The sequence below is a fragment of the Mytilus trossulus genome, chromosome 3 (assembly GCF_036588685.1).
Source record: "Mytilus trossulus isolate FHL-02 chromosome 3, PNRI_Mtr1.1.1.hap1, whole genome shotgun sequence".
Classification (NCBI taxonomy): domain Eukaryota; kingdom Metazoa; phylum Mollusca; class Bivalvia; order Mytilida; family Mytilidae; genus Mytilus; species Mytilus trossulus.
Window position 1 is genome coordinate 18405834 of NC_086375.1, and position 26727 is coordinate 18432560.

Here is a 26727-nt window from a genome sequence, read left to right on the forward strand (position 1 = left end):
CTCCGAGATATGAGCCAAAAACTGCATTTCACCCTATGTTCTATTATTTAGCCATGTCAGCCATCTTGGTTTGCAGGCAGGGGCATCAAACACATTTTTTAAACTAGATACATAATAATGATGTGGACATGTTTGGTTAAATTTGTCTTCATAGTTTCAGAGACAAATTTTGTAAAAGATAACAAAAAATTACGAAAATTGGTAAAAATTGACTATCAATCCCAAGTGGTATTGAACCTTCTGGTTAAAAACTTATAGCTTTTAAAGATCCATTCACTAAAATTTATTGTCCCAAAACTAAATGTGTCTTCAGACGACGACAACGACGTGATAGTACTTTACGACACAAAAAAAATTTAAACGTTATTCTGACTCAAATTAAGCAAAAACTTTATTCCAGACTCAAATGGGTTGATAATAGTAAAACACAACACTGTTTTAAAAGTATTTAATGAAATAAGTATGAATCATACCTTTAGAACTGATAGCTGCACTTGAACTTAACATTGAATATCTATATCAGTGCATATTGTATATGTAACATATAAGGGTCTAATGTACACATAACTTACACAATGTAGATATAAAATGATTGAAATAACATAAAACATGTTCTTCACAATTCTACTTTGTAGCACTAGGAGAAACATCAACAAAATATAAATATCAGGAATTACTGTCATAATCACCTTTTTCATTCCATAATTATGAACTATTCTTCAGGTTTCTATTCTAAATTTGATATTATATAATAGAACTAATTACATTTAAAAGCCACTAAATATAAATATTGTTTCTTCATTGGCTATTTAACAAATAAATTAGTGTAAACAGGTAATTTTCTTTTCTTCAATTTAATATGATACTTTTTACCAAATTAGACTTTATAATAAAATTGCTGATATTTATTTTCACAAACTCTCTGAAATCTTCACATTTTAATTTTTTATAAAATATTCCATAGGAATAGGCATTCTATTTAAAAGTAACACATCTCACTGTACAGAGGTCGGAGGAAACACGCATCTCACTGTACAGAGGTCAGAGGAAACACACATCTCACTGTACAGAGGTCAGAGGAAACACGCATCTCACTGTACAGAGGTCAGAGGAAACACGCATCTCACTGTACAGAGGTCAGAGGAAACACGCATCTCACTGTACAGAGGTCAGAGGAAACACACATCTCACTGTACAGAGGTCAGAGGAAACACACATCTCACTGTACAGAGGTCAGAGGAAACACACATCTCACTGTACAAAGGTCAGAGGAATCCCTCAATCTGGTCCTACTTAAGTCGTACATCCCACATGCAAATACAGAAGAACAAAGTAAAGTCTTTTTATTGGGTAAATGTCATTTCAGAGTTTTATAAAATGATGTGGATTAATCTATTTTACCAACTGATGGACAATTGAAAAATAACCTGACAACTTTACAGACATGAATAAGATTTCTGTGTCATCTTATTGCATGTGTGTAAAATATACAAATGATAAGATATGGTAAAAGGCCTCACTGTTGGTATTTAGAATCATAAATAATAGACTATAGTTTGTTTTTTTAAATCTTTCACAATACATTCTTCAGATATTGTAGACATTACTGTCAGAAATCAGTAACTACAGTAAAAGATATTTTCTTTATGTCTAAATAATTACATTAGATGTATGTTTCATTATAATAAGTTATTCTGATTGGCTAATTTCACATCACATGTTATTCCGTAAGCAATTGCATGAGACAATAACATTTCATTCATGATGACACGAGGTCCCACAATAAAGTGCACAGGTGAATTTAAAATTAAACTTCATGAAATTCGTGTTTTTATAATCCTAGCTAAAAAATGTAATTATAAGTATTGAATGCTTCTTTTTGTAACTTTATAGGGTTGTAAAAGCGTTGACCGTGCGTACATTTTTAGAATGAAGCGCTTCCGCGCTTCATACAAAATGTACTTCGGTCAACGCTTTTACACCCCAATAAATTTACAAAAAGAAGCATTCAATTCTTAAAAACAATCTAATGAAAACTTGCAGAAACGTAGGTAAATACTTATTCTTATTCACACTTAATTGTAAAAATAACAAATTTTGGTCACTATGTGGGATATTTGTGATGGCATGTATTATTTGATAGTTAAGCACTTTAGTGTTCAGTCTAGAAAATTTATCTTGATACTTTAGTTTTGTTTTAAGAAAAAGGTTTATGAAAGGAAATACAAAATGTTTGTTGTTTATATTTTTTCATACATACTGTGGATTCATTTATTTTCGTGGGTACCAATTTTCATGGATTCCGGAAAACTTACATGTTCGTGGATATTTGATTTCGTGGTTTTGCCGAAATCTACATACAAGCCATAAGAAAATTTGTCTTTTGTTGAACATTTAATTTCGTGGTTCAACTGTTCCCACGAAAATTGGTATCCAACGAATAATAATGAATCCACAGTATAATAATATAACCAAATCTTGTTCGTTATTGTTATAGAAAAAAACAACAATTTATGTTTTTATTAAAAGCAGGAAATGGTCTGTGCCATCAAACTTTTTAAGAGAATGAAGAATCTTACTATTTTTCTAAAACTTCATTGAACAAATAGTAGTTGTCCTTTACACTTTTAGCTTGAAATTCTAAAGTATCATAAATATAAATGCTAAAAATTACATTTCCCCCCTTGTTAATACATCATTGTGTACCTTCTGTTTGTGTTCCATGTCATTACCAACACTAAATTCAAATTGTACAGGTCACATACATAGGAAAAAAAGTACTAACATATAAAATGTATTGCAACTGATAATTCCACAAGAAACTAAATAAGCTGACTGGACGGATAGATAATCTTAAACTTATTAGTATACTTTGACTCATTTAAATAACCAAGAGAACCACAAACATCAGATCACTGAACTAAGTCCCAAAAATAATTGATATATTATATACATGTATATATACCGTGTTACAACTCATGTCATAATTGAGACCATCTTTAGCTCTCATAGAGTATAAACAAATGCTTTTTATCCATTTCATTTCTGCTGAATTCTGCTCTCATTCATAAGTGGTAAATATAGAGAATGAATTTTGCACACTTTGATCATGTGACTAACTTTTGTAACAAAAGCAAGATCCCAAAAATTTAGAAAATAGAAATTTTAATTAACCAAACCATATTTTGACCTATTCACTGCCAAAAAGAAGCCAATTTATTGTTAAACAGAACTGTAAAACAGCAGATTATGAGATAAAATTGACAATTTAGCTAAGCAGCACATTGAAAACATTGCATTGCAACAAGTATAGGTGAAACAGGATAACTTTTATAGGGGTTTTACTTGGATTTAAATTGAACTGAAATTTGCAAGATTTTCAGAATATCTTAAAATTCAAATGTCGAGATTAAAATGGAAATAATTTTACATGTAAACTTTGCAAAACATTCCAAGTCAATGAACCATGTTAATGTTGCAATTCCAGATTAACTCAGTAAATTAAAAATATCATTGCTAATACAACTGCATACCAAATGTCATTGACTTATCATAAGTGGTTCACTTTATATTTCATGTTTAGACCTTTTATAGCTGACTATATTGAATTGGGTTTTCTCATTGTTAAAAGACTACAGTTGCCTATTATTGCTTTCATCTACTTCATATCAACTTAAGACGATAGTTATCTCATTGGCAATCAAACCACATCTCCTAATGTTAATACTTATCACAAACTTTAACATAAAACTAAATAAAAAATTTCAAGGTCAATACACAACTGATGGGATAGGACCAAATAATATCCATGGAAATGAGATGTTGCAATGCTAATACAACTATTATATTTAACAGTAACATCACAGATCTACCACTAGTGGTTCCCTTTAATAATCTGTTCTAATAATAAAACTTGTAAACAAATAAACAGTTTCAAAGTTGATAGACTGAAGGGGAGGGACAAAATTATCTCAGAAATCGAGGTGTGCTAATGCTAATACAACTGAATACAAAATATCATTGACCTACCAATTAATGGTTCCCCTATAACAGATGGTGAGACTTAATCACAAACTTAAACAGTATTGACAAAGTCACTGCCAGAAAAAGCACACCTTTGTCCTATTTTTAGACTATGTTAATGCAAAACAAAAACTAAAATCTACTTCTGAACTAACTGTACTTAACAGATCTCTCTAACAGACATGGTAAAAAAATAAAATTTCTGTGGCTTTCATATAATTTGAATGTTAAAATACTTAGTACATATACCGGTACACATTTTACAAGACCTCAATTTAGATACTGTAAATTCAGAAATTATTGCGAGGTTTTTATTATTGCGAATATTGCGACTGAGTTGTAAACGCAATAATTAAAACTCGCATTTTTCAAATATTTTAACTGAATTAAGCATGACTTTTCTCAAAATCGTAAAAATTAAAATCGCATTCAAGTATGAAATGACAAAATCGCAATAATAAATGCACGCAATAATTTCTGAATTTACAGTACTTAATTTCACTGTTCATACTATGATAGTGACCCTATAACCTAGGATTTTATACAACAAAGAGATGTTTAAGGTCTTTAATGTGCTTCCTATAAATTAAATATTAGACACAATTTAAATATTTTAAATAATAAATAAGAGATAAATGAGCTATGCACAATTATGATGTATTTCCTATTAAATTATTGATTTAAGAGGACACTCCCTTCTGTTGTCTGCAGATATTGTCCTTCTAATAATGCCTGAACTGTTTCTAAGGGAATGGGTTCCCCGTCACTTCCCTGTAATTGTACAGTACTGCCGTCCTGATTCTGGATAATTATGATGCCCTCTGGTGTCTGATAAATGTTCGATGCTGTGATGACATTATTTAAAGAAGCATCTTCTGTGATTAACTGATCGTTTACTAACTCAATCATTTCAGTTGACTCCATGTGATTTGTTTCTATTAACGTTTCTCCTATAGTCTGCTCTCCAGATTCAGGGTTTTCTAAACCACCAGAGGAATTCATCATGGTATTCTCTAGAGCAACATTAGAATTGCCTAAAGTCGTTTGTTCTAAAGAATTATTTGGTTCAACATTGTTGTAATTTGTAATAATGAACGTACTGCCTTCATTGCTTTGAGTAACTTCAGGTTTCATCTCTAAAGATTCTGACTCCATGTCTGTTTCTCGTATGTTATTTATGTTATTTTCTGCAATCATGACTCCAGCTTTTGACACTACCGATGACATTAAACTAGTTGCTACAGAATTAGAGATAATTTCAGTATGTTTTGGTAGCTGGTTATGACTTAACAAGGATGTATTGTACACAGAACTTATCTTTCCTACAGAATTAAATCCAGTGGAGTTATTGACTGGAACTATTGTGATTCCTGATGAGATATTGGATTGTACCACTGTGCTAGGTTTTGATGGTAAAGTCTGTGAAGATCTTTTCTGAGGTAATGATTTACTACTTAACACAACACTCTTTGTAGGTGATACTTGATTACTGACATAATGACTTTGTTTACTTGCAGAAGGTAGTGTTGATGTGTGTGATGATATAACATTAGACGGTGAAGACTGCACACATTCTAAAACTGCAGCTGAACAATTGGATTGATTTTTATTCATGACTATTAATGGATTAGAACTTGTTTGTGAAGTTTGTGCATTATTAACTAGAACTATTTTAGGAGATGTAGAATTAGTTGTTTGTGGTCTTCCCATTAACACAATGTTTCCTTGAGTAGACACTACAACATTACTCTTTTTATCATTAGGTAAAATAGATTTAAATCTTTTGGTGGGTGATTCGGTGGATGGACCCATCATAACTTCTATTTTATGTGGTCTTTTATGTCGAACATGGTCAAACTGTTTTACAATTTCAATTTTTTCTGTATTGTTCAGATCATTGTCCATGAAAGTAGACTGAAGAACAGCTGTATTCACTTCATATGTCCCTGTTTCAAATCCAATTGCTTCAGTCAGTCTACTATTCGACATCTGAAATAAAAATGGTTCCAAATTCATTAATCCACTCAAAAATAATATAATTATCAAAAATTAGATTTCTTTTCATTACAATCTTTAATATTTTGCTTATATCCAAATGATAATTCTGATAAAATACTAGAAAGAAGTTTTTGGTATTTTTATAAAAAAAATTATATTCCAATTATGCTTTGAGTCAACTGAATTATAAAATGTACTTTCTTTTCTACATAAACCCAAAACTACTGGTACATATATACAGCTGTTTAAGTACCTTTAATTAATAAGTGGTTTTAAAAAAATAGTCTGCTCATTAATGCAGATTATTAGATAGAGAGTTAAATATTGTTTCTTACAATTTGAAATTTGAAAACACTTTATATATATATTTTTGTCAAGATATTTAGTGTATAAACCTATAAATTATGTTAGCTTGAAAAAAACACATATTTGGGGATAAGAAAATCTTTAATTCTGTCGTTACACTGTTATACAGTCTTTGAAGAATGGACAAAAATCTAAGATAAATTATTGTAATTTTAGGAAAATTTACATACAGCAATATGTATATGCGTTCACTGTTCTTTTTATTGTGAAACTCACCCAGTCACAATATACATATTTGTATAAGTCTCACAATAAGTTCTGAATTAACAGTAATAAATACAAATTGTCAACAAAAATCAACCCGGTGCTCTGCAGGGCACAGCTTTATACAACTGCAGAGGTCAAAACCCTAAACAGTTGGGGCAAGTATGGACACAACATTCAAGCTTGATGCAGCTCTGAATTTGGATTGTGATAAAATTCTTGACATAATATGAGTTTCTGACACAAAAAAAATGTCAAGATCTTACAAATCTGTTATGCATTATTGTGCAATTAAAGATTTCTTCTTCAAACTTTTCAAAAATTTGGAATTTGAGAAATTTGGGGGGAAATTGAATACTACTACCACCCCCTTTTTTTGGCAATAAGCACAAAACCTGACATTTCTTTATACATTATTTACAAGTAGTGTAAGGGAGTTATATACAAACATACCAAACATTGTATGTTAACTGTTTTTGAATTACTTCCCTTACCCAGCTTTTAAATTGTCTTAATTGTTCATTGACCAGAAAAAAATAGTTAACCCCTTTTTTTTGCCCACAATTCCAAAATAAATCTTAACCCTCCTTTAGTGGTATTAAACCTTCTGGTAAAAATTTATAGAGATCCATTCACTACATATAAAGTTATTGTCTGGAAACTAAATGGGTCTTTCGGACAACAACAACGACATGATACCATTATACGACGCAAATTTTTTTTGCGGTCGTATAAAACCTTGATAAACAGGTTTCAAGGCCAGTTTTTTGTTCAGTCTAGGAAGCCAGAGTATCAGGAGAAACCAAAGATCTTCAGCAGGAAAACCGACTATCCTAGTCAATAGAGATAGGAGTGGAACGCACATAAAACAGACTATCCTAGTCAATAGAGATAGGAGAGGAACACACACAAAACAGACTATCCTAGTCAATAGAGATAGGAGTGGAACAAACTATCCTAGTCAATAGAGATAGGAGTGGAACAGACTATCCTAGTCAATAGAGATAGGAGTGGAACAGACTATCCTAGTCAATAGAGATAGGAGTGGAACGCACATAAAACAGACTATCCTAGTCAATAGAGATAGGAGTGGAACATACTATCCTAGTCAATAGAGATAGGAGTGGAACAGACTATCCTATTCAATAGAGATAGGAGTGGAACAGACTATCCTAGTCAATAGAGATAGGAGTGGAACGCACATAAAATAGACTATCCTAGTCAATAGAGATAGGAGTGGAACGCACATAAAACAGACTATCCTAGTCAATAGAGATAGGAGTGGAACATACTATCCTAGTCAATAGAAATGGGAGTGGAACAGACTATCCTATTCAATAGAGATAGGAGTGGAACAGACTATCCTAGTCAATAGAGATAGGAGTGGAACGCACATGAAACAGACTATCCTAGTCAATAGAGATAGGAGTGGAACACACATGAAACAGACTATCCTAGTCAATAGAGATAGGAGTGGAACAAACTATCCTAGTCAATAGAGATAGGAGTGGAACGCACATGAAACAGACTATCCTAGTCAATAGAGATAGGAGTGGAACAAACTATCCTAGTCAATAGAGATAGGAGTGGAACAGACTATCCTAGTCAATAGAGATAGGAGTGGAACAGACTATCCTAGTCAATATAGATAGGAGTGGAACAAACTATCCTAGTCAATAGAGATAGGAGTGGAACAGACTATCCTAGTCAATAAAGATAGGAGTGGAACAGACTATCCTAGTCAATAGAGATAGGAGTGGAACACACATAAAACAGACTATCCTAGTCAATAGAGATAGGAGTGGAACATACTATCCTAGTCAATAGAGATAGGAGTGGAACAGACTATCCTAGTCAATATAGATAGGAGTGGAACAAACTATCCTAGTCAATAGAGATAGGAGTGGAACAGACTATCCTAGTCAATAGAGATAGGAGTGGAACAGACTATCCTAGTCAAAAGAGATAGGAGTGGAACAGACTATCCTAGTCAATAGAGATAGGAGTGGAACAGACTATCCTAGTCAATAGAGATAGAAGTGGAACAGACTATCCTAGTCAATAGAGATAGGAGTGGAACAGACTATTCTAGTCAATAGAGATAGGAGTGGAACATACTATCCTAGTCAATAGAGATAGGAGTGGAACAGACTATCCTATTCAATAGAGATAGGAGTGGAACAGACTATCCTAGTCAATAGAGATAGGAGTGGAACGCACATAAAATAGACTATCCTAGTCAATAGAGATAGGAGTGGAACGCACATAAAACAGACTATCCTAGTCAATAGAGATAGGAGTGGAACATACTATCCTAGTCAATAGAAATGGGAGTGGAACAGACTATCCTATTCAATAGAGATAGGAGTGGAACAGACTATCCTAGTCAATAGAGATAGGAGTGGAACGCACATGAAACAGACTATCCTAGTCAATAGAGATAGGAGTGGAACACACATGAAACAGACTATCCTAGTCAATAGAGATAGGAGTGGAACAAACTATCCTAGTCAATAGAGATAGGAGTGGAACGCACATGAAACAGACTATCCTAGTCAATAGAGATAGGAGTGGAACAAACTATCCTAGTCAATAGAGATAGGAGTGGAACAGACTATCCTAGTCAATAGAGATAGGAGTGGAACAGACTATCCTAGTCAATATAGATAGGAGTGGAACAAACTATCCTAGTCAATAGAGATAGGAGTGGAACAGACTATCCTAGTCAATAAAGATAGGAGTGGAACAGACTATCCTAGTCAATAGAGATAGGAGTGGAACACACATAAAACAGACTATCCTAGTCAATAGAGATAGGAGTGGAACATACTATCCTAGTCAATAGAGATAGGAGTGGAACAGACTATCCTAGTCAATATAGATAGGAGTGGAACAAACTATCCTAGTCAATAGAGATAGGAGTGGAACAGACTATCCTAGTCAATAGAGATAGGAGTGGAACAGACTATCCTAGTCAAAAGAGATAGGAGTGGAACAGACTATCCTAGTCAATAGAGATAGGAGTGGAACAGACTATCCTAGTCAATAGAGATAGAAGTGGAACAGACTATCCTAGTCAATAGAGATAGGAGTGGAACAGACTATTCTAGTCAATAGAGATAGGAGTGGAACATACTATCCTAGTCAATAGAGATAGGAGTGGAACAGACTATCCTATTCAATAGAGATAGGAGTGGAACAGACTATCCTAGTCAATAGAGATAGGAGTGGAACGCACATAAAATAGACTATCCTAGTCAATAGAGATAGGAGTGGAACGCACATAAAACAGACTATCCTAGTCAATAGAGATAGGAGTGGAACATACTATCCTAGTCAATAGAAATGGGAGTGGAACAGACTATCCTATTCAATAGAGATAGGAGTGGAACAGACTATCCTAGTCAATAGAGATAGGAGTGGAACGCACATGAAACAGACTATCCTAGTCAATAGAGATAGGAGTGGAACACACATGAAACAGACTATCCTAGTCAATAGAGATAGGAGTGGAACAAACTATCCTAGTCAATAGAGATAGGAGTGGAACGCACATGAAACAGACTATCCTAGTCAATAGAGATAGGAGTGGAACAAACTATCCTAGTCAATAGAGATAGGAGTGGAACAGACTATCCTAGTCAATAGAGATAGGAGTGGAACAGACTATCCTAGTCAATATAGATAGGAGTGGAACAAACTATCCTAGTCAATAGAGATAGGAGTGGAACAGACTATCCTAGTCAATAAAGATAGGAGTGGAACAGACTATCCTAGTCAATAGAGATAGGAGTGGAACACACATAAAACAGACTATCCTAGTCAATAGAGATAGGAGTGGAACATACTATCCTAGTCAATAGAGATAGGAGTGGAACAGACTATCCTAGTCAATATAGATAGGAGTGGAACAAACTATCCTAGTCAATAGAGATAGGAGTGGAACAGACTATCCTAGTCAATAGAGATAGGAGTGGAACAGACTATCCTAGTCAAAAGAGATAGGAGTGGAACAGACTATCCTAGTCAATAGAGATAGGAGTGGAACAGACTATCCTAGTCAATAGAGATAGAAGTGGAACAGACTATCCTAGTCAATAGAGATAGGAGTGGAACAGACTATTCTAGTCAATAGAGATAGGAGTGGAACATACTATCCTAGTCAATAGAGATAGGAGTGGAACAGACTATCCTATTCAATAGAGATAGGAGTGGAACAGACTATCCTAGTCAATAGAGATAGGAGTGGAACGCACATAAAATAGACTATCCTAGTCAATAGAGATAGGAGTGGAACGCACATAAAACAGACTATCCTAGTCAATAGAGATAGGAGTGGAACATACTATCCTAGTCAATAGAAATGGGAGTGGAACAGACTATCCTATTCAATAGAGATAGGAGTGGAACAGACTATCCTAGTCAATAGAGATAGGAGTGGAACGCACATGAAACAGACTATCCTAGTCAATAGAGATAGGAGTGGAACACACATGAAACAGACTATCCTAGTCAATAGAGATAGGAGTGGAACAAACTATCCTAGTCAATAGAGATAGGAGTGGAACGCACATGAAACAGACTATCCTAGTCAATAGAGATAGGAGTGGAACAAACTATCCTAGTCAATAGAGATAGGAGTGGAACAGACTATCCTAGTCAATAGAGATAGGAGTGGAACAGACTATCCTAGTCAATATAGATAGGAGTGGAACAAACTATCCTAGTCAATAGAGATAGGAGTGGAACAGACTATCCTAGTCAATAAAGATAGGAGTGGAACAGACTATCCTAGTCAATAGAGATAGGAGTGGAACACACATAAAACAGACTATCCTAGTCAATAGAGATAGGAGTGGAACACACATAAAACAGACTATCCTAGTCAATAGAGATAGGAGTGGAACATACTATCCTAGTCAATATAGATAGGAGTGGAACAAACTATCCTAGTCAATAGAGATAGGAGTGGAACAGACTATCCTAGTCAATAGAGATAGGAGTGGAACAGACTATCCTAGTCAAAAGAGATAGGAGTGGAACAGACTATCCTAGTCAATAGAGATAGGAGTGGAACAGACTATCCTAGTCAATAGAGATAGAAGTGGAACAGACTATCCTAGTCAATAGAGATAGGAGTGGAACAGACTATCCTAGTCAATAGAGATAGGAGTGGAATGCACATAAAACAGACTATCCTAGTCAATAGAGATAGGAGTGGAACATACTATCCTAGTCAATAAGATAGGAGTGGAACAGACTATCCTAGTCAATAGAGATAGGAGTGGAACAGACTATCCTAGTCAATATAGATAGGAGTGGAACAAACTATCCTAGTCAATAGAGATAGGAGTGGAACAGACTATCCTAGTCCATAGAGATAGGAGTGGAACAGACTATCCTAGTCAAGAGATAGGAGTGGAACAGACTATCCTAGTCAATAGAGATAGGAGTGGAACAGACTATCCTAGTCAATAGAGATAAGAGTGGAACAGACTATCCTAGTCAAGAGATAGGAGTGGAACAGACTATCCTAGTCAATAGAGATAGGAGTGGAACAGACTATCCTAGTCAATAGAGATAAGAGTGGAACAGACTATTCGGACAATAGAGATAGGAGTGGAATACACATAATTGTCAACATGCTAGTGAGCACTGTAGATTTACTATTGAAACCACTTGGCCACCAAAACCTCTGTGAAAGTACTTTTATCAGTGGGAAAAACAATTTTTGTGGTTTTCATGGATGGCTTTATCCAGGAATTTAAAAGTCAAAAAGAAATATCTAATTTCCAAATAAAACCAGATGCTCTGCAGGGCACAGCTTTATGTGACTGCAGAATTCAAACACTGAACAGTTGGGGCAAGTTTGGACACAACATTCTAGCTCTGAATTTGGATTGTGATCCAATTTTTGACAGAATATAGGTTTCTCCTTGAAATTTTTCAAAAATTTGAAATTTGAGGAATTAAAAAAAATATTGAACCCTTTTTTTTTTTAAATTGGAACCCCCACATTGTTTTTTGAATTCCCCCTTGGAGCAATTGCTCCCAAACTCGATCCCAGCCTCTCCATTGTAGTATATGGGCATGAATTCGCTAGTGAAATTTTAGGGTCAATAGTGTTTATCCAATTAAAAAATAAAGAAATCATGCAAATATGGAGAATAAACATTGTTTAAATATCAAAGTGGGTTAGTCTTTATTGCCACATGCAAAAAAAAATGGATCGAATTAAAAAAATCAACAAAAAATCAGCACTTGTTATGTGCTGGTATTTGAAAACTGTAGACAAAAAGTGTGACATTTCTGCAGTGGCAAAACCCCTAGTCATATTTAGAATATGCCTGAAGAATTGTTCTACTATAATAGTTGGAAATCAACTGCAAAATGATCGATCTATCATTCAGAAACCTCATTTTGTACAGAATCCTATTATTGCTGCAAATAAAATACGTTTGAAAATGGACAAGTGCATGTAATTTTCCAGTCAACAAATGTTACATGCACCTTTTCATTAGCTGATTAGATTTGGAAACAAGTTATTGGTCCAGCATGGCAAATTTTGAAAGGTGTCAACAATGGTTACAGTTTGGATTTCATGATTTTTATCAATCAACTGAAGTTTGAAAAATATAGAAGGTAAGAAAATTTATTTCATTTTCGTGTCATTACTGCCCAATAATACTCATCTTTTTATAACAGTTGTATACTTTTTATAGTAAGCATTAACCTAATTATTTTTTCACATTTCGACCCACTGACAATTACATTAAAATGTGGCTTTGTCATCTTTCACACTTGGCATCTACCAGTGATCAAGCAGATGATAAGAGAGTGGGACCAGGTTAATTTGACCTCACAATGAAGTGTTACATGCACTTTTTGTGTAAATTAGGTTCTTTGATAATGATGTGTGACTTGCTTTGCAATTTTGTCAAAAAATATAAGTTTATCTTGTATTTAAACAGGTTTGACCCTTACGATATTCATTTTATTGCTGGAGAGATTTCTGTACATAACATTGACACGAAAATATTTACCAAGGAAAGGTGTCTATGATACATGCAAAAGCTTTTTTTTGTGCGGTTTGCCTTATCAATCTAATTTTTTACATGAATACCACAGATTAATTGCCAATTTGATTAACTAGTACTTGTATTCATTCTCAGCATTATAAAGATAACTGGCCACTTAATTTGAAAACATAAAATGTAACATTGACACCAGAATAAAAACAATATTACTTTATTACACTTAAAGCATAATTGGCCAGTGCATAATATTAAATCAAATGTAAATTTATGCTGAATTCTTAACAGAGAAGTTGTTGATCTTTCTTGATTTTTAGACTTTACAATATTTACTTGTAATTCTTATCGTTTCAAGGCATGTAACATTGACACATCTTCTGCGTCCAGGTTACATGCTACAACCTAATAAATGTGCATACAATTATTCAATCAATAAAATCTTGCTGAAATTTAAATTTGCTTCATTGAAATGATATTAAAGAAATAAATGAGTTTTAATTATTTGTGTTTATTTTTTTCCTGATTGACTAGCAATTTTTCCTCATCATTTGTTGGTGTTCCTGTCAATGTTACATACATAACCCAGAATTATAATGTTTTAAAAGCATTGATTTCAAAACCTCTGTTATGAGCTTTAAAATGAGTTTATCTGAGTTTATAAATGACTAACATCTGAAATATTGTCATCGCACAATTTCTTTGATGCTCCTATGATAACTTTATGAGTAACATGGACTACGATTTTTGTATCAGGTCTTTTTTGTGTTACATGAGAAGATTTTACTGTGTTGAAATCAACAGTTAATCTAATTTTTAATATTATACAATTACTGTCTTTTGGTGAGGTAAATGTGTGGTTTTATTGACTTTTGAAAAACTGATATTCACTGAGGCCAACGGCCGAAGTGAATATCAGTTTTTCAAAAGTCAATAAAACCACATATTTACCGAAACATAAGACAGTAAATGTTTTATTCCATATTCCGAGAGAAATTAATGTAATGGAAAATATTTACCAAAACCAATTGTACATCCAACGTTTTTTTACCAAAATTATACACGTAAAAGCACGCGACGTTTTGCGCGGTGAATATCCTTTTTCCGCAGGTGAATATGCTTATTTATTCAAAAGTCCATTCATATAGAAAAACCTACTAATATTTTATCAATATGGAATAATCAAAGTTATTATTATGATACTTATTTTAAAAAACAATGTATAAAGTAAACCCAAATTAAACTTTTTTTTCATTAAGAAATTGTGTATGTAACATTGACAGAGTCTATTATTTAGACTTTTACATGTTCAGGCCAGTGTTACATGGGTAAACAAAACTTACTGCCATATGGAGCTATTATCTTATTTTTATTTTACAAAATTAAAGCGTTTTCATGTTTAATTTGTCTTTTAACACTAGTTAGTAACATTGACAACAAATCAAGATTTTTTTATGTTACATGCAAAGGTATTACTTCCGTAAAGTCAGACATTTATATAACATTTTATAACCTAAATGATTAATTAGATATTACTGGGCAGCAATTATATTATTTCTCTAAAGTTGACTATTAAGCACACCACTTTCATCTTCTGGTCTTCATGTATGTAACATTGACATACAACCTTTTACTTTCTGTCAATGTTACACGCATGAACAGAACTGATAACATTTACTAACTCCTTTGCTCTATAAAGAGATTATTGATAATTTAACTTGTTTTACCACCATCAAACTTCATCTTTATTTCTCAATATAGATATTCTTTTTAGAAGTGTATTTTCTTCAAGTGTATTTTCTTCATTGACAACAAAATTGGTGTCAGTCTTGAAAATTTACATGCAATTTAAAAAAAAAATAATCTACAGGCAATATAAACCTAAGAAAGATAAAGATGATCAGCAATAAATGTGATGAAGAAAACTCTCAGGAAGATGCTGCAAAAAGACAGTCCCTGTCAACCAGTCATCATCATGGTGATGTCCCTGGCAGCCAGACAGATGGTGATGTCCCTGTCAGCCTGGAAGATGGTGATGTACATATCGGTTTATCAGTTAGTTGGTGATGTTCCTGTCAGTCAGTCAGTCTGTGATGTTCTTGTAAGCCAGTCAGAGGGTAATGTCCCTGTCAGCCAACAGATGGTGATGTCCTAGTCAGCCTGGCAGATGGTGATGTTCATATTAGTCAGTCAGTTGGTGATGTCCCTGTCAGCCAGTCAGATGGTGATGTCCCTGTCAGCCAGTCAGATGGTGATATCCCTTTCAGTCTGTCAGATGGTGATAACCCTATCAGCCTGGCAGATTATGATGACTGTGTTAGCCAGTCTGATAAGGTCCCTATTAGTGAGTCAGGTGGTGACGGTCCTTTCAGCCAGTCAGATAGTAGTGTTTGTCTGTGTCAGAAAACCAGATGATGGTGACTGTGTATGCAGACATATTAGTGATCTCCAATTTGACCATTCTACAGCAGTGTAGAAGATAGTTATTTCAAAATCTTGTTTATTTATCCCTTTTCAATCACCAGTCAACACATGTATCATGTGTATTTACTGATGCTCATTATAGAAATCATCAGGAATTCAATTTGTAACATTTTTTTTAATTGTTATGCCAATAATTGACATTCCAGAATATCTTTTGCATTATAAGAGGTTCAGGCTCCTTCTGATTTCAAAATATTAATAATAAACTCATCATGGATACCAGAATTGAAATTTTGTAGGCCAGAAACGCTTTTCGTTTACAAAAGGCTCCTCAGTGACGCTAATGAAACAAAAAAGTAAAAGAAGGCCAAATAAAGACGAAAACAGGACTATGGTCTAGTGGGTGTTGGTTTTCTCTTCTGAATTGTTTTACACTGGTCATTATGGGGCCCTTTAAATTGTGGCTTCCTGTAGTTTAGGTAACAAGTTTTCAAGATGAAATGGCATTGAAAAATAGAAACAAGATATTTGAGAGTTTCTATATTATTGTAAATTTTATAATCTATGCATGGATTTTGGTTCTGATTGAGGGTAGATTAATTGTTGTTTTGTTTTTTTCTTTTTTCAGATAGATAGTTGAAGATGTTGAAGACAGAAAACAAGAAACAAGAAACTTGTTTTGAATGTTTGAAATTAAATTTATTGTTTAAACCTTAAAAAGTTATCATAAATGTAAGATTAACCAGCAGAAATAAAACGAGATATGGGGTAATATGTCTATCAGAAAACAACCTCAAAGATGAAACCCAAATTGTTCTTTATAGAAGTTATGTAAACGATTGAAAATAAGATTCTCAATAAATGCAGCTGTATCAACCTCTCGTAGATTTGTCCATATTTTGTCTTGGTTTTTCATACTATCAGTTTTAAGTGTATCTGTGTCACATGAATGAGGGATACATGTAATCAATGTGTACCCTTACTTTGTCAGTATTAGTTATTGAGTGAGAAACTTGTGGATGCTGATGGTTGTGTGGTTTTCTTCTTATCAATCTCATTCCTGTGCATAAAAAAAACGGGTTGCTTACTTATTGATATAAAAATGTTTCATGTTGTGGAAATTTTGGATGACTCCTTCATCAATTGATCTATCTTTGGTCTTAATTTTATTTTTCTGGTTATTTTGACATTTGAATATCTTTTAATTTAGCCTTCCATAGTGTACCACCATGAACAAGCATAACTACATTTTTTTTGAACTGGTATAGTTAAAAAATTTGTCTGCTGTCTGAAATTTAGGTGAATGGTTTTTGGTATTAACCACTATTTAAATAATATCATATATGAGAAATGTGGCAGTATAATTGTATAATTTACATTCAGATGGTTGTTTGGAGGCTTTTTTATATATTTTAAGGTCAATTCTGGCATGGTTCATTATTCATATTTTTTGTGTCCACGTTACATGCAACATTTAAGTCACTATTTTATGACAGAAATGAGATAATTGCAAAAATATTAATACAATTTTTTAATGTGAGGGTAACACAATGAAAAAGAGCCTTTAGATGTTCAGAAAGAAAATGATTCTTACTGTATTTATCTCTTAAACATTGCATGTAACATTGACAGAAAAATTTCTGAAAGAAATGAAAATATACATTTTAGAGTTTTGATGATAGACATGGTTTGTGATCAATATATATGATATTGAATGTTGAATAAGTTAAGGAATCATTAATCTCAATTTGAAAAAAGTGTCCATGTTACATGCTCCAAATTCATTATTTGCTTTGGTTCCAAACTGACGCAAGTTTAAAAATGATTTTTTTTGGTTACAAATAGAAGGACACCATTTGTAGCAATAGTTTGTAAAAAATTTAGAAGCTTATAATGATTTTTATTTTTTTCTTACAATGTCACACTAAAGTAGCATTAGTGAATTCCTGCCCATATGGAACCTAGTAGAACAATTTCAGAGAGATCCATACACTTTAACACAAGTTATTGTCTGGAAGCTAGAAAAATGCTTGTTTTTAAGCCCTTTTTTTCACCCCTAATTTCAGCATGAATGGGGCAATAACCCCCAAACTCCATCCCAGCCTTTCTTTTGTGATTTGGAACTTTGTGGTACAATGTCAGAGAAATCCATACACTTATACACAAGTTATTGCCCAGAAACTACAAAAATGCTTGTTTTTGGCCCTTAATTCCTAAACTGTTGGCACCATAACCCTCACAATGTATCCAAACCTTCTACTTGTAGTATTAAACATTGTGGTACAATTTCAGAGCAATTGAAATACTTATACACAAATTATTATTTTTTTTCTTTGAAAAAACTTAATTCCATGAATTCAAGAACCCACAAATATGTTAAATTTACTCAAACCACGAAAATTGCTACTCATAAAGGTACTTGCACAGTATCTGATCTTTCATTTGTATAGAAATGGGGAAGATAGTAACATTGATTACCTTCATTCTATTATCTGAACTTTCATTTGACTTGCCGTCTGAAAGTTTTAAGCAGGTTTTAAATAAATCTTTTACTTTTTCTGTCAGCAATTCAAATTCCTGATATACACTTTGTATATTTGGTTTATTGGTATTGGTGGATTCTACCTTCATCATAAGAAATTCCCACAATGTTACAACTTTGGCTAGCCTTGGTAGAACAATGTCCATTAAATCTTCTGTGTCATACTGTTTAATAAACTGTAAGTATAACATTTAAATCAATCATTCACTCAGAAATAGTAAAATATAAAACAAAATCTACATATCATAAAAACTCAATTTGCAAAAGAACATTATTATTTTAGATGTAGTCAGTTCTTCAAGGTTTAATTTTTAGTCCTTAGTGATGCTTCAAAGTTAAGGCGATAGATGTGATGCCACTGATAATTGTTTGTAACAATCTACTTTCCCTGAAAAAAATTAACTAGAGGCTCTCAAGAGCCTGTATCGCTCACCTGACTTTTCTTGGGTTTTTGAAATTATATATAAAATAAAAAAAAGTAACAACACTTGGCCAGCACCTCAAAAGGAAAGAAACAAACATGTTTGATTTCATTCAATTCAGTGGTTCTCTAAAAGAAGGAATTTGTATGTATTTTCCATAGATTAAACTAAGTCCCCTGTTGTAGTCCTATAAGTTAAACTAAGTCCCCCCGTTGGCGGCCATCTTGGATGATGGATTGGCTACAAAGTAACAACACTTGGTCAGCACCTCGTAAGGAACATTCATGCTATGTTTGGTTTCATTCCATTCAGCGGTTCTCTGAAAGAAATCATTTGTATGCATTTCCAATTTGGTCCTATGTAAAACTAAGTCCCCTGTTGGCGGCCATCTTGGATGATGTATCGGCTACAAAGTAACAACACTTGGTCAGCATTTCATACGGAACATGCATGCCATGTTTGGTTTCATTCCATTCAGTGGTTCTCTGAAAAAAGTCATTTGTATGCATTTCCCTTAGGGTCCTATGTTGAACTAAGTTCCCCCTGGCGGCCATCTTGGATGATGGATAAGCTATAAAGTAACAACACTTTGTCAGCACCTCATAAGGAACATGCATGCCATGTTTGGTTTCATTCCATTCAGTGGTTCTCTAGAAGAAGTTCAAAATGTAAAATGTTAATGACGACGAACGACAGACGCCAAGTGATGAGAAAAGCTCACTTGGCCCTTCGGGCCAGGTGAGCTAAAAAAGAATATGCCACTAGTATTAAACATGAAGGACCTAACTTACTTAAAGTGAATGTGAAGTTATCCATTTGATCTGTGTTTGAAGGTAATAACCATTGTGTTCACATATTTTAACATTTGGTAAAGGCTAACTAAGGTTATAGCGCTGAAACTGTCTCTTATTCCTAAACAAAAGTTAATTTAAGGAAAAAAAAACATTATATTTTACTACCTCTCTAAGTTTATGTCTTTTCCGAGCTGGAGTTTGTTCATACATAGGTGGTCTTCCTCTTTGACCTTTCTTTCTTGGCCTTCCAGGTGTTGGATACCAAGCAGTTGCACCTGGAATGGAGTCTTGAGTATTGCTATCTTCTGATATACTGCCTGTATATGCCATACCATTTGCTGTAGGCCTACTTAAATTACTGGAATCTATAATAAAGTTCACTATTCATGCATTATATAATTCATTCAGGGTCTCCCCTGGGTCAATTATTTTTTTGGCCACCTCTTTTGCCAAAACAATATATTTTTAGCCAGTTTCAATTTTTTTCGCCAGTAAAATATACATATTTTCATTTAAACTTTTCCTTCTTTTTAACCAAAACAAAATGAGTTTGGCCCATTGTTGTCCATGATTAATATATTCTCTCAATCTTATCCTTTAGTCTACACACTACACATTTTCTTTATAAAAGATACTGCAACCAGATGCTCTGCAGGGTTCAGCTTTATATGACCGCAGAGGTCAAACCCTGAACAGTAGGGGCAAGTTATGAAACAACACATTCAAGCTTGACACAGCTCTGAATTTGGATTGTGATTAAATACAATGTAGTTGACACAGCATAGGTTTCTGACACAGAATGAATGTGGTATAAGAACTTCAAAATTTTAAAATGAACATTCACCTTTTATGGTCCAATACACAAAATCTAAATTTAAATACATGGTTAGATTCAGCATATCAGAGATTTAATTTTTGATTAAATCAAACAAAGTTTAATTTTGGACACTTTTGGCCCATAATTCCTTAACTGTTGCACCAAAACCCCTTAAATCAATCCTAACCTTCCTTTAGTGGTTATAAACCTTGTTAAAAATTTTTGGTTTCTATTTACTTATACTAAAGTTATTATCGAGAAATCATCCCTCTTCGGACGACACTGATAACAACGACTATGTGATACCAATATACAACCATTTTTTTTTTTATTTTGTGGTCGTATAAAAATTCAAATATAGATCATGAAATCATCATTTTGTCCTCTGACTTTTAGTTGAAGAAAAAACAATAAAGGCAGAGAGTTTTTTTACTTAACCATCATAAATGAAAATGTAGAAGTGTTAAACTATGCTTGAAACACGTTCTTCACCAAAACAATTTTAAAGTACTGTAAATTCAGAAATTATTGTGAGGTTTTTATTATTGTGAATAATGCGACTGAGTTGTAAACGCAATAATTAAAACTCACATTTTGTAATATTTTAGCTGTATTAAGCAGGACTTTTCTCAAAATCGTAAAAATTAAAATCGCATTCAAGTGTAAAATGACAAAATCGCAATAATAAATGCATGCAATAATTTCTGAATTTACAGTACCCTCTACAAATTAATTATCTATATAAAAGTTAAAGGATAATGTTTTAAGGCAGAGGTTTTTCTTGCACTGAAACATTTTTCGTCATAACAGTTAAATTCAAACACTTGCATAACAAAATTGAAAATAAAATCCTTTATGTGACATGTGATGGAGACCAATTAATCAACTTCTATATCTTTCAAATGACAATTTCTAGTTTTTGAATAGCTTTTTTGACTTCATAATTTCCACAAAAAAAAGTAGTTACAATTGAATGACTCGTATCATAATTTCAACGGTGTGTTTAAGACTTAACTGAAGTATATTTTGTATTACATTTTAATGCTTTCTAGGTTTTTTCTTACATTTTATTATAAATATCTTAAAATACCTGATTCTTCTTGAGGTAAATCATCAACATTTCCATGTGATGGATTTAAGCGATAATGCCTCCCAAGGCCTCCTCTCCCTATGTAAGATTTATGGCATGTGCTGCACTTCCAGTTCTTTGGCTTCATTTGACCTGAATTTAAATACAAGAATAAAAATAGTCAAAAATGCACTGATCTCTACTTTGACATCAGTGTCAACATGTCAAAATATGAACAGGATTGGTTGAACTATTCTAAAATTATACCATGATATTGACTGAATTGCCATTTTCCAATAAATCCTGAACTACATGTATAACTCACTAACAGCAAAATTCAATTTTAAATCCTGGATACATTAATTTGTAAAGAATTGAATAATTTTTTAAATATTTTTCTCTTATTGGCATCCATGATTTTTCCATATACTGGAAAAATAAGAAATGTACATAAAAAATGCAGTGTTTAACTTTCATTAAACATCATGAACATGTTAAAGTTGTATATATACCATAAACTTAGTAACTAATACATGTATAGTTGATCACTATCAAATAAATATGAGTACAAATATATATATATATCTTAAAATGTGATTCTTTTTTATTTCTATGCAATTTTTGTTGTTGTTATGAAATCAATCCTAAATACTAAATAGATCTTTTGAAAAAAGAACATTTTTCTGGGTCACTGATGACTGTGTTGTAAAAAGGTGTGTCATGTATATGTATACGTATGATTAGTCAATTTAGTTAGCATGAAAACAGAGATTTTAATTAAATGCATATTCTTGTGATCTGTCGAACAACACAAAATATTTTATAGTGTTCACAGTATAATGAAACTTTCAAACAACTATTTATCTTGGAACATGCAGGGAAATTTACACGGGGTCAGATCCTTGCTGAAGCGATCAAAGTGAAAATAAAATACACATGTACACATTAAAAAACAATCTGATATATACCACAGTAATATTTTATTCAAATTTGCTGCTATACAATTTTGGAAATGATTTTAAATTAAAAAACTGTATTTTCCTCGTCAGCAAAGCTTTAACTCATTGTCAGAATTTGGCAATACTTTCAGTTCATTTTGGTTTGATCCGCTCTTCGACATTTGTATTAGATTTTGGATATTCAATTTTACATACCTAAAGCCTCGAGCATCACTGAAGAAAAATTATTTGTCAAAATGCACATCTGGTGCATCTGGTGCATCAAAATAGATACATGTACATGTACATGTACCCTTTATGTTATATGTAAATTAGTCTTAAGATAATATAGTATCCAGTAATGACCAGCAGGGCTCACACTTCTTCAGAATTATAGGGAGAGGTGACTTCTCTTTTTGACACTGATGGGGAGAAATGGTGAGATTTAAAAGAGAAGTGATACAATGTTTGGATTTTACTATAGTATAAAGCTAAGGGTCACATTTAAATAATGTTCTTTTTATATTGTTCAATTCATATCCGAGTATACAATTTAAGTAAAAGTTTTACCAAGTAACGTTCTTGTGAGAAACTACCAACTAAATATTTAATATCTAGCACTAAAAAAAATATTTACAAAAATAAATGATGTTTGACAAGTTATTTGGAAAGGAACATGACGTTTTTAATGCAATAAATGGATTAAACATTTCAGGCGCGTAGCTCCCTATACGCCAACACGCAGTTGCGTGCACATCGGTTCGGCATGCAAAAATAAAATTAAATTTTAAAGGAAACACACATGTTGTCACTTTTTTCATTTATGAAATGTCAATAAATAACGGCATTTGGTTTCAGAATAGAAGTTTTATTGAAGATCATGCATGACGAAAGCGGACAGTGCAACTTGTATCTTTTACAAGATTTGAATTTGTTATACGCAGTCTAACACATGAAGTTTCGAAGCACATTTTACAGAGTACGGTTTATCTGTTTGGAATGAGATGTATCAATCGGCATGAGATTTATCAGAACCCTTCGATATCGTTGAAATTATGCCATGGCGATGTGTTCGACGGACTAACAGAGCAACTCATCCTGCAAACACGCCAAAACAGTAATGGAAAGTCTCATTATATTTTGCGTTTACAGACCATATGAAAATCGAATGCCTATGATAATGGAACTGGAGAGTGGAGTCGCGTCTGGTATTATCAGAAAATCGCTTCTTTGTGTCGTATCTCCTTCCTCTGTTGTAGGAAATATAACAAACGAACAAATCTCAACATTGTCAGAGACATACGAAACTGACCTGGTATGTAATTTTGACGAATTCAATTGGGAGGTCGCTCGATGGCGAACACGTACACTGGTTTATAACATCTCGCGAGTGCTACCGTTGAGATCTATCAATGTACTACGTCTGTTTAAATCAAATGTACGATCACCAATCGGAACAATGACAGGTTATCATCGCTAGCATTACTGCATATGCATCGGGATAGTGTGAATATTGCCGACAAATAAATAGAGAAGTTCGTTTCGGCCTAGACCCGAAGAGCAGATTTTTGACAATTTCGAGTAAATTCTGTATTAGAAATAAAATGTGTAGTTTATGTTTTCAATTAACCATGATTTACTCTATTCAGCAGCTTTATAAATTGTTTTACATTCATAAATTGTTTATAAGTTCTATCTACATGAAGCTCCTCTATCAACTGTCCTATGACCGAAAACCGAAAAAAAAAACATTTTCCTGCATAACAGGGTCCCAAAATTTTTTCGCCTCGCTCCGCTCGGCGGTAGTTGCTTGCACATCGTTTCTTTCTAGCTACGCCCCTGCATTTACTGGAGGCAACTTTTATCACGTTCAAATGAACATGATGAAGTAACAAACTAATTTTGCCGCCCAAATTGAGGTTGATGTGCGTTTTCGAGTAACAAGCAAAGGAACTTGTGGATATGCACGAAGTGATAAATAGTTGTACTTTTATCAAATAACCTGCATCGTTTATGTCTGAATTTTTTTAATTATCAATAAAAAATTGATGTTTCATCAACTTGGTAAAAATTGAAAAAGTCTGATGACGGAAGTGACTGAAAGCGAGTATTGTCAAGAACAGGGCGACTTGTTTTCGCTTTTGAGGGTCGGGGAAAGCGACTTCTTCGCCCAAGTCGCCTGGTAGCGTGAGCCCTGATGACCAGTATGAAATATGTTACAGAATATTGTCGGTTTAAATGTAAACATTTCATACCTGTATCGAACATAAAATCAGCTTCATTTTCCTTTTCTTCTTCTTTTTCATCTTCACTATATTTGAAGTCAGAATACCCACCATCTGAATCATCATAGTCTTCGTCCCAATCCACAACATGAATATGTTTATAATCTTTCATCATGTGTTTTGGTGGCTTTGAAACTCGACCAGATCGAGTACGAGGACGGTGTTTTTTTCTAGCTTCCTTTTCCTCACGAGTCAAATCTGGGCCATCAACCCTTTCTTCTTCTTCTTTTATTCTCTTTTTGTATTGCCTTTTTTGTTGCTGGTTCAGTTGTATGATTGTTTGCTGTCCCTGTGAATTCTGAGAGCCTGTTGCAGTTTTATGAAGCTCTGATGGATAAATGACCCGATATACTATTTTTGTATTAGTTTGCGGATTATAGAGTACGCTTGAACCACCACCCTCAGATGCACTTTTTGCTACCTGCTGTTGTTGGACAACTTGCATTATCTGTTGTAACTGTTCAGTAGTTAACTGTTGTACAGGTGTATATTGATTACCTTGTTGTATAATGCGAATCGGATTTTGACTTGAACCTAATGGTGCCCCACTACCCTCATTTGCTGGAACAAGGGTTACTGTCAATCCACTACTTGTAGTTCCAATAACAGAACTAGTATGATTGTCTGAACCAGAAGCAACTGACACACTAATATTTCCTGAATCATTGTTTCCAGGTTCACTGGTCTCAAGCTGGAACTGTGTTCCTTCTGCATTAAAATTAACAGAATCACCACCACTTACAATGTAAGTGGCATTTTCAAACGCTAGTTCAGAATTATCCCCACCCGTTATTGTCCCCTGAAATGTATCATTTGTCACTGTATCAACCAGTTCATTTGACACACTATAAGCTATAGTATTTGTCGATAGACCACCAGATGCCTCGTCTAAAGCAAGCTGAAGAAGGTCGTCGCCGTTGACTTCATCATTTTGTATAATATTCTCATTTGAACTAATCATATTTTCCTGGTTATTAAGGTCTCCTGGCCCTACCAGAACAACACCATTCATTCCTGAGCCAGTGTCCGCCATGTTTGTTTTGCTCTCTCGGAATATTGTTTACAAAATTTTTACAAGCCACCATAAATGTTATAGAATTTGGGCAGTACTAATATTGGATAGAATGTAGGGTCGTTAAGTGGAATAATTGCGAAGTATCTGTGATTTTTTTTCCCCTGAAGAATTGCCTTTCTTGAGATGGTTCATTGGCGCGAATACATTGGTTTCCCTTTAACGGATAAATTGATCGCCAGAGGTCGTGCTAAACGTAAGAGTATTTTTTTGCGGTAAATACAAAAGTGTGGCTCTTTTTCTCAGACTTTCTTAACCATTTTTTAATTGATATAACATGGAAATAGACTGTTAGTATATCAACATAATCATTTCTCAGATAGCACAGGGACTCAGTTTGCGGACACATATTAAATTTATATTAAACCAAGGATAGTTATAAAGTACACAAATTACAAATTATTTAACAAAAAACACTTTGTGTTTATCTTTTAAAACAAAAAAGTTATGATTTTCTTTCGAAAGAGAAAATACGGCCACAAATCCGAATTTCGAATTGCTTTGACGGCGCCGGCAAACGATTTTAATATAAAAAAAAAAAGAAGATGTGGTAGTGATTGCCAATGAGACAACTATCCACAAAAGACCAAAATGACACAAACATTAACAATTATAGGTCACCGTACGGCCTTCAACAATGAGCAAAGCCCATACCGCATATAGTCAGCTAAAAAAGGCCCCGATAAGACAACGTAAAACAATTCAAGCGAGAAAACTGGCTAACGGCCTTATTTATGTAAAA

General features: G+C 33.5%; 2 protein-coding genes across 2 annotated transcripts in view; one reads left to right on the forward strand and one right to left on the reverse strand.

Annotated features, from left to right (window-relative positions):
* LOC134710313 (protein stum homolog) overlaps positions 1-26727 on the forward strand; it is a 338001-nt gene that overhangs the window by 297594 nt on the left and 13680 nt on the right. The window lies entirely within an intron of this gene.
* Positions 434-26169, reverse strand: LOC134710311 (uncharacterized). Its single transcript, XM_063570616.1, has 5 exons — positions 24884-26169; positions 21712-21843; positions 19970-20169; positions 18525-18764; positions 434-6012 (listed from the first exon to the last, which is right to left on the reverse strand). The coding sequence occupies exons 1-5, from the start codon at positions 25944-25946 to the stop codon at positions 4696-4698; spliced, it is 2952 nt and encodes a 983-aa protein (XP_063426686.1). The 5' UTR covers positions 25947-26169; the 3' UTR covers positions 434-4695.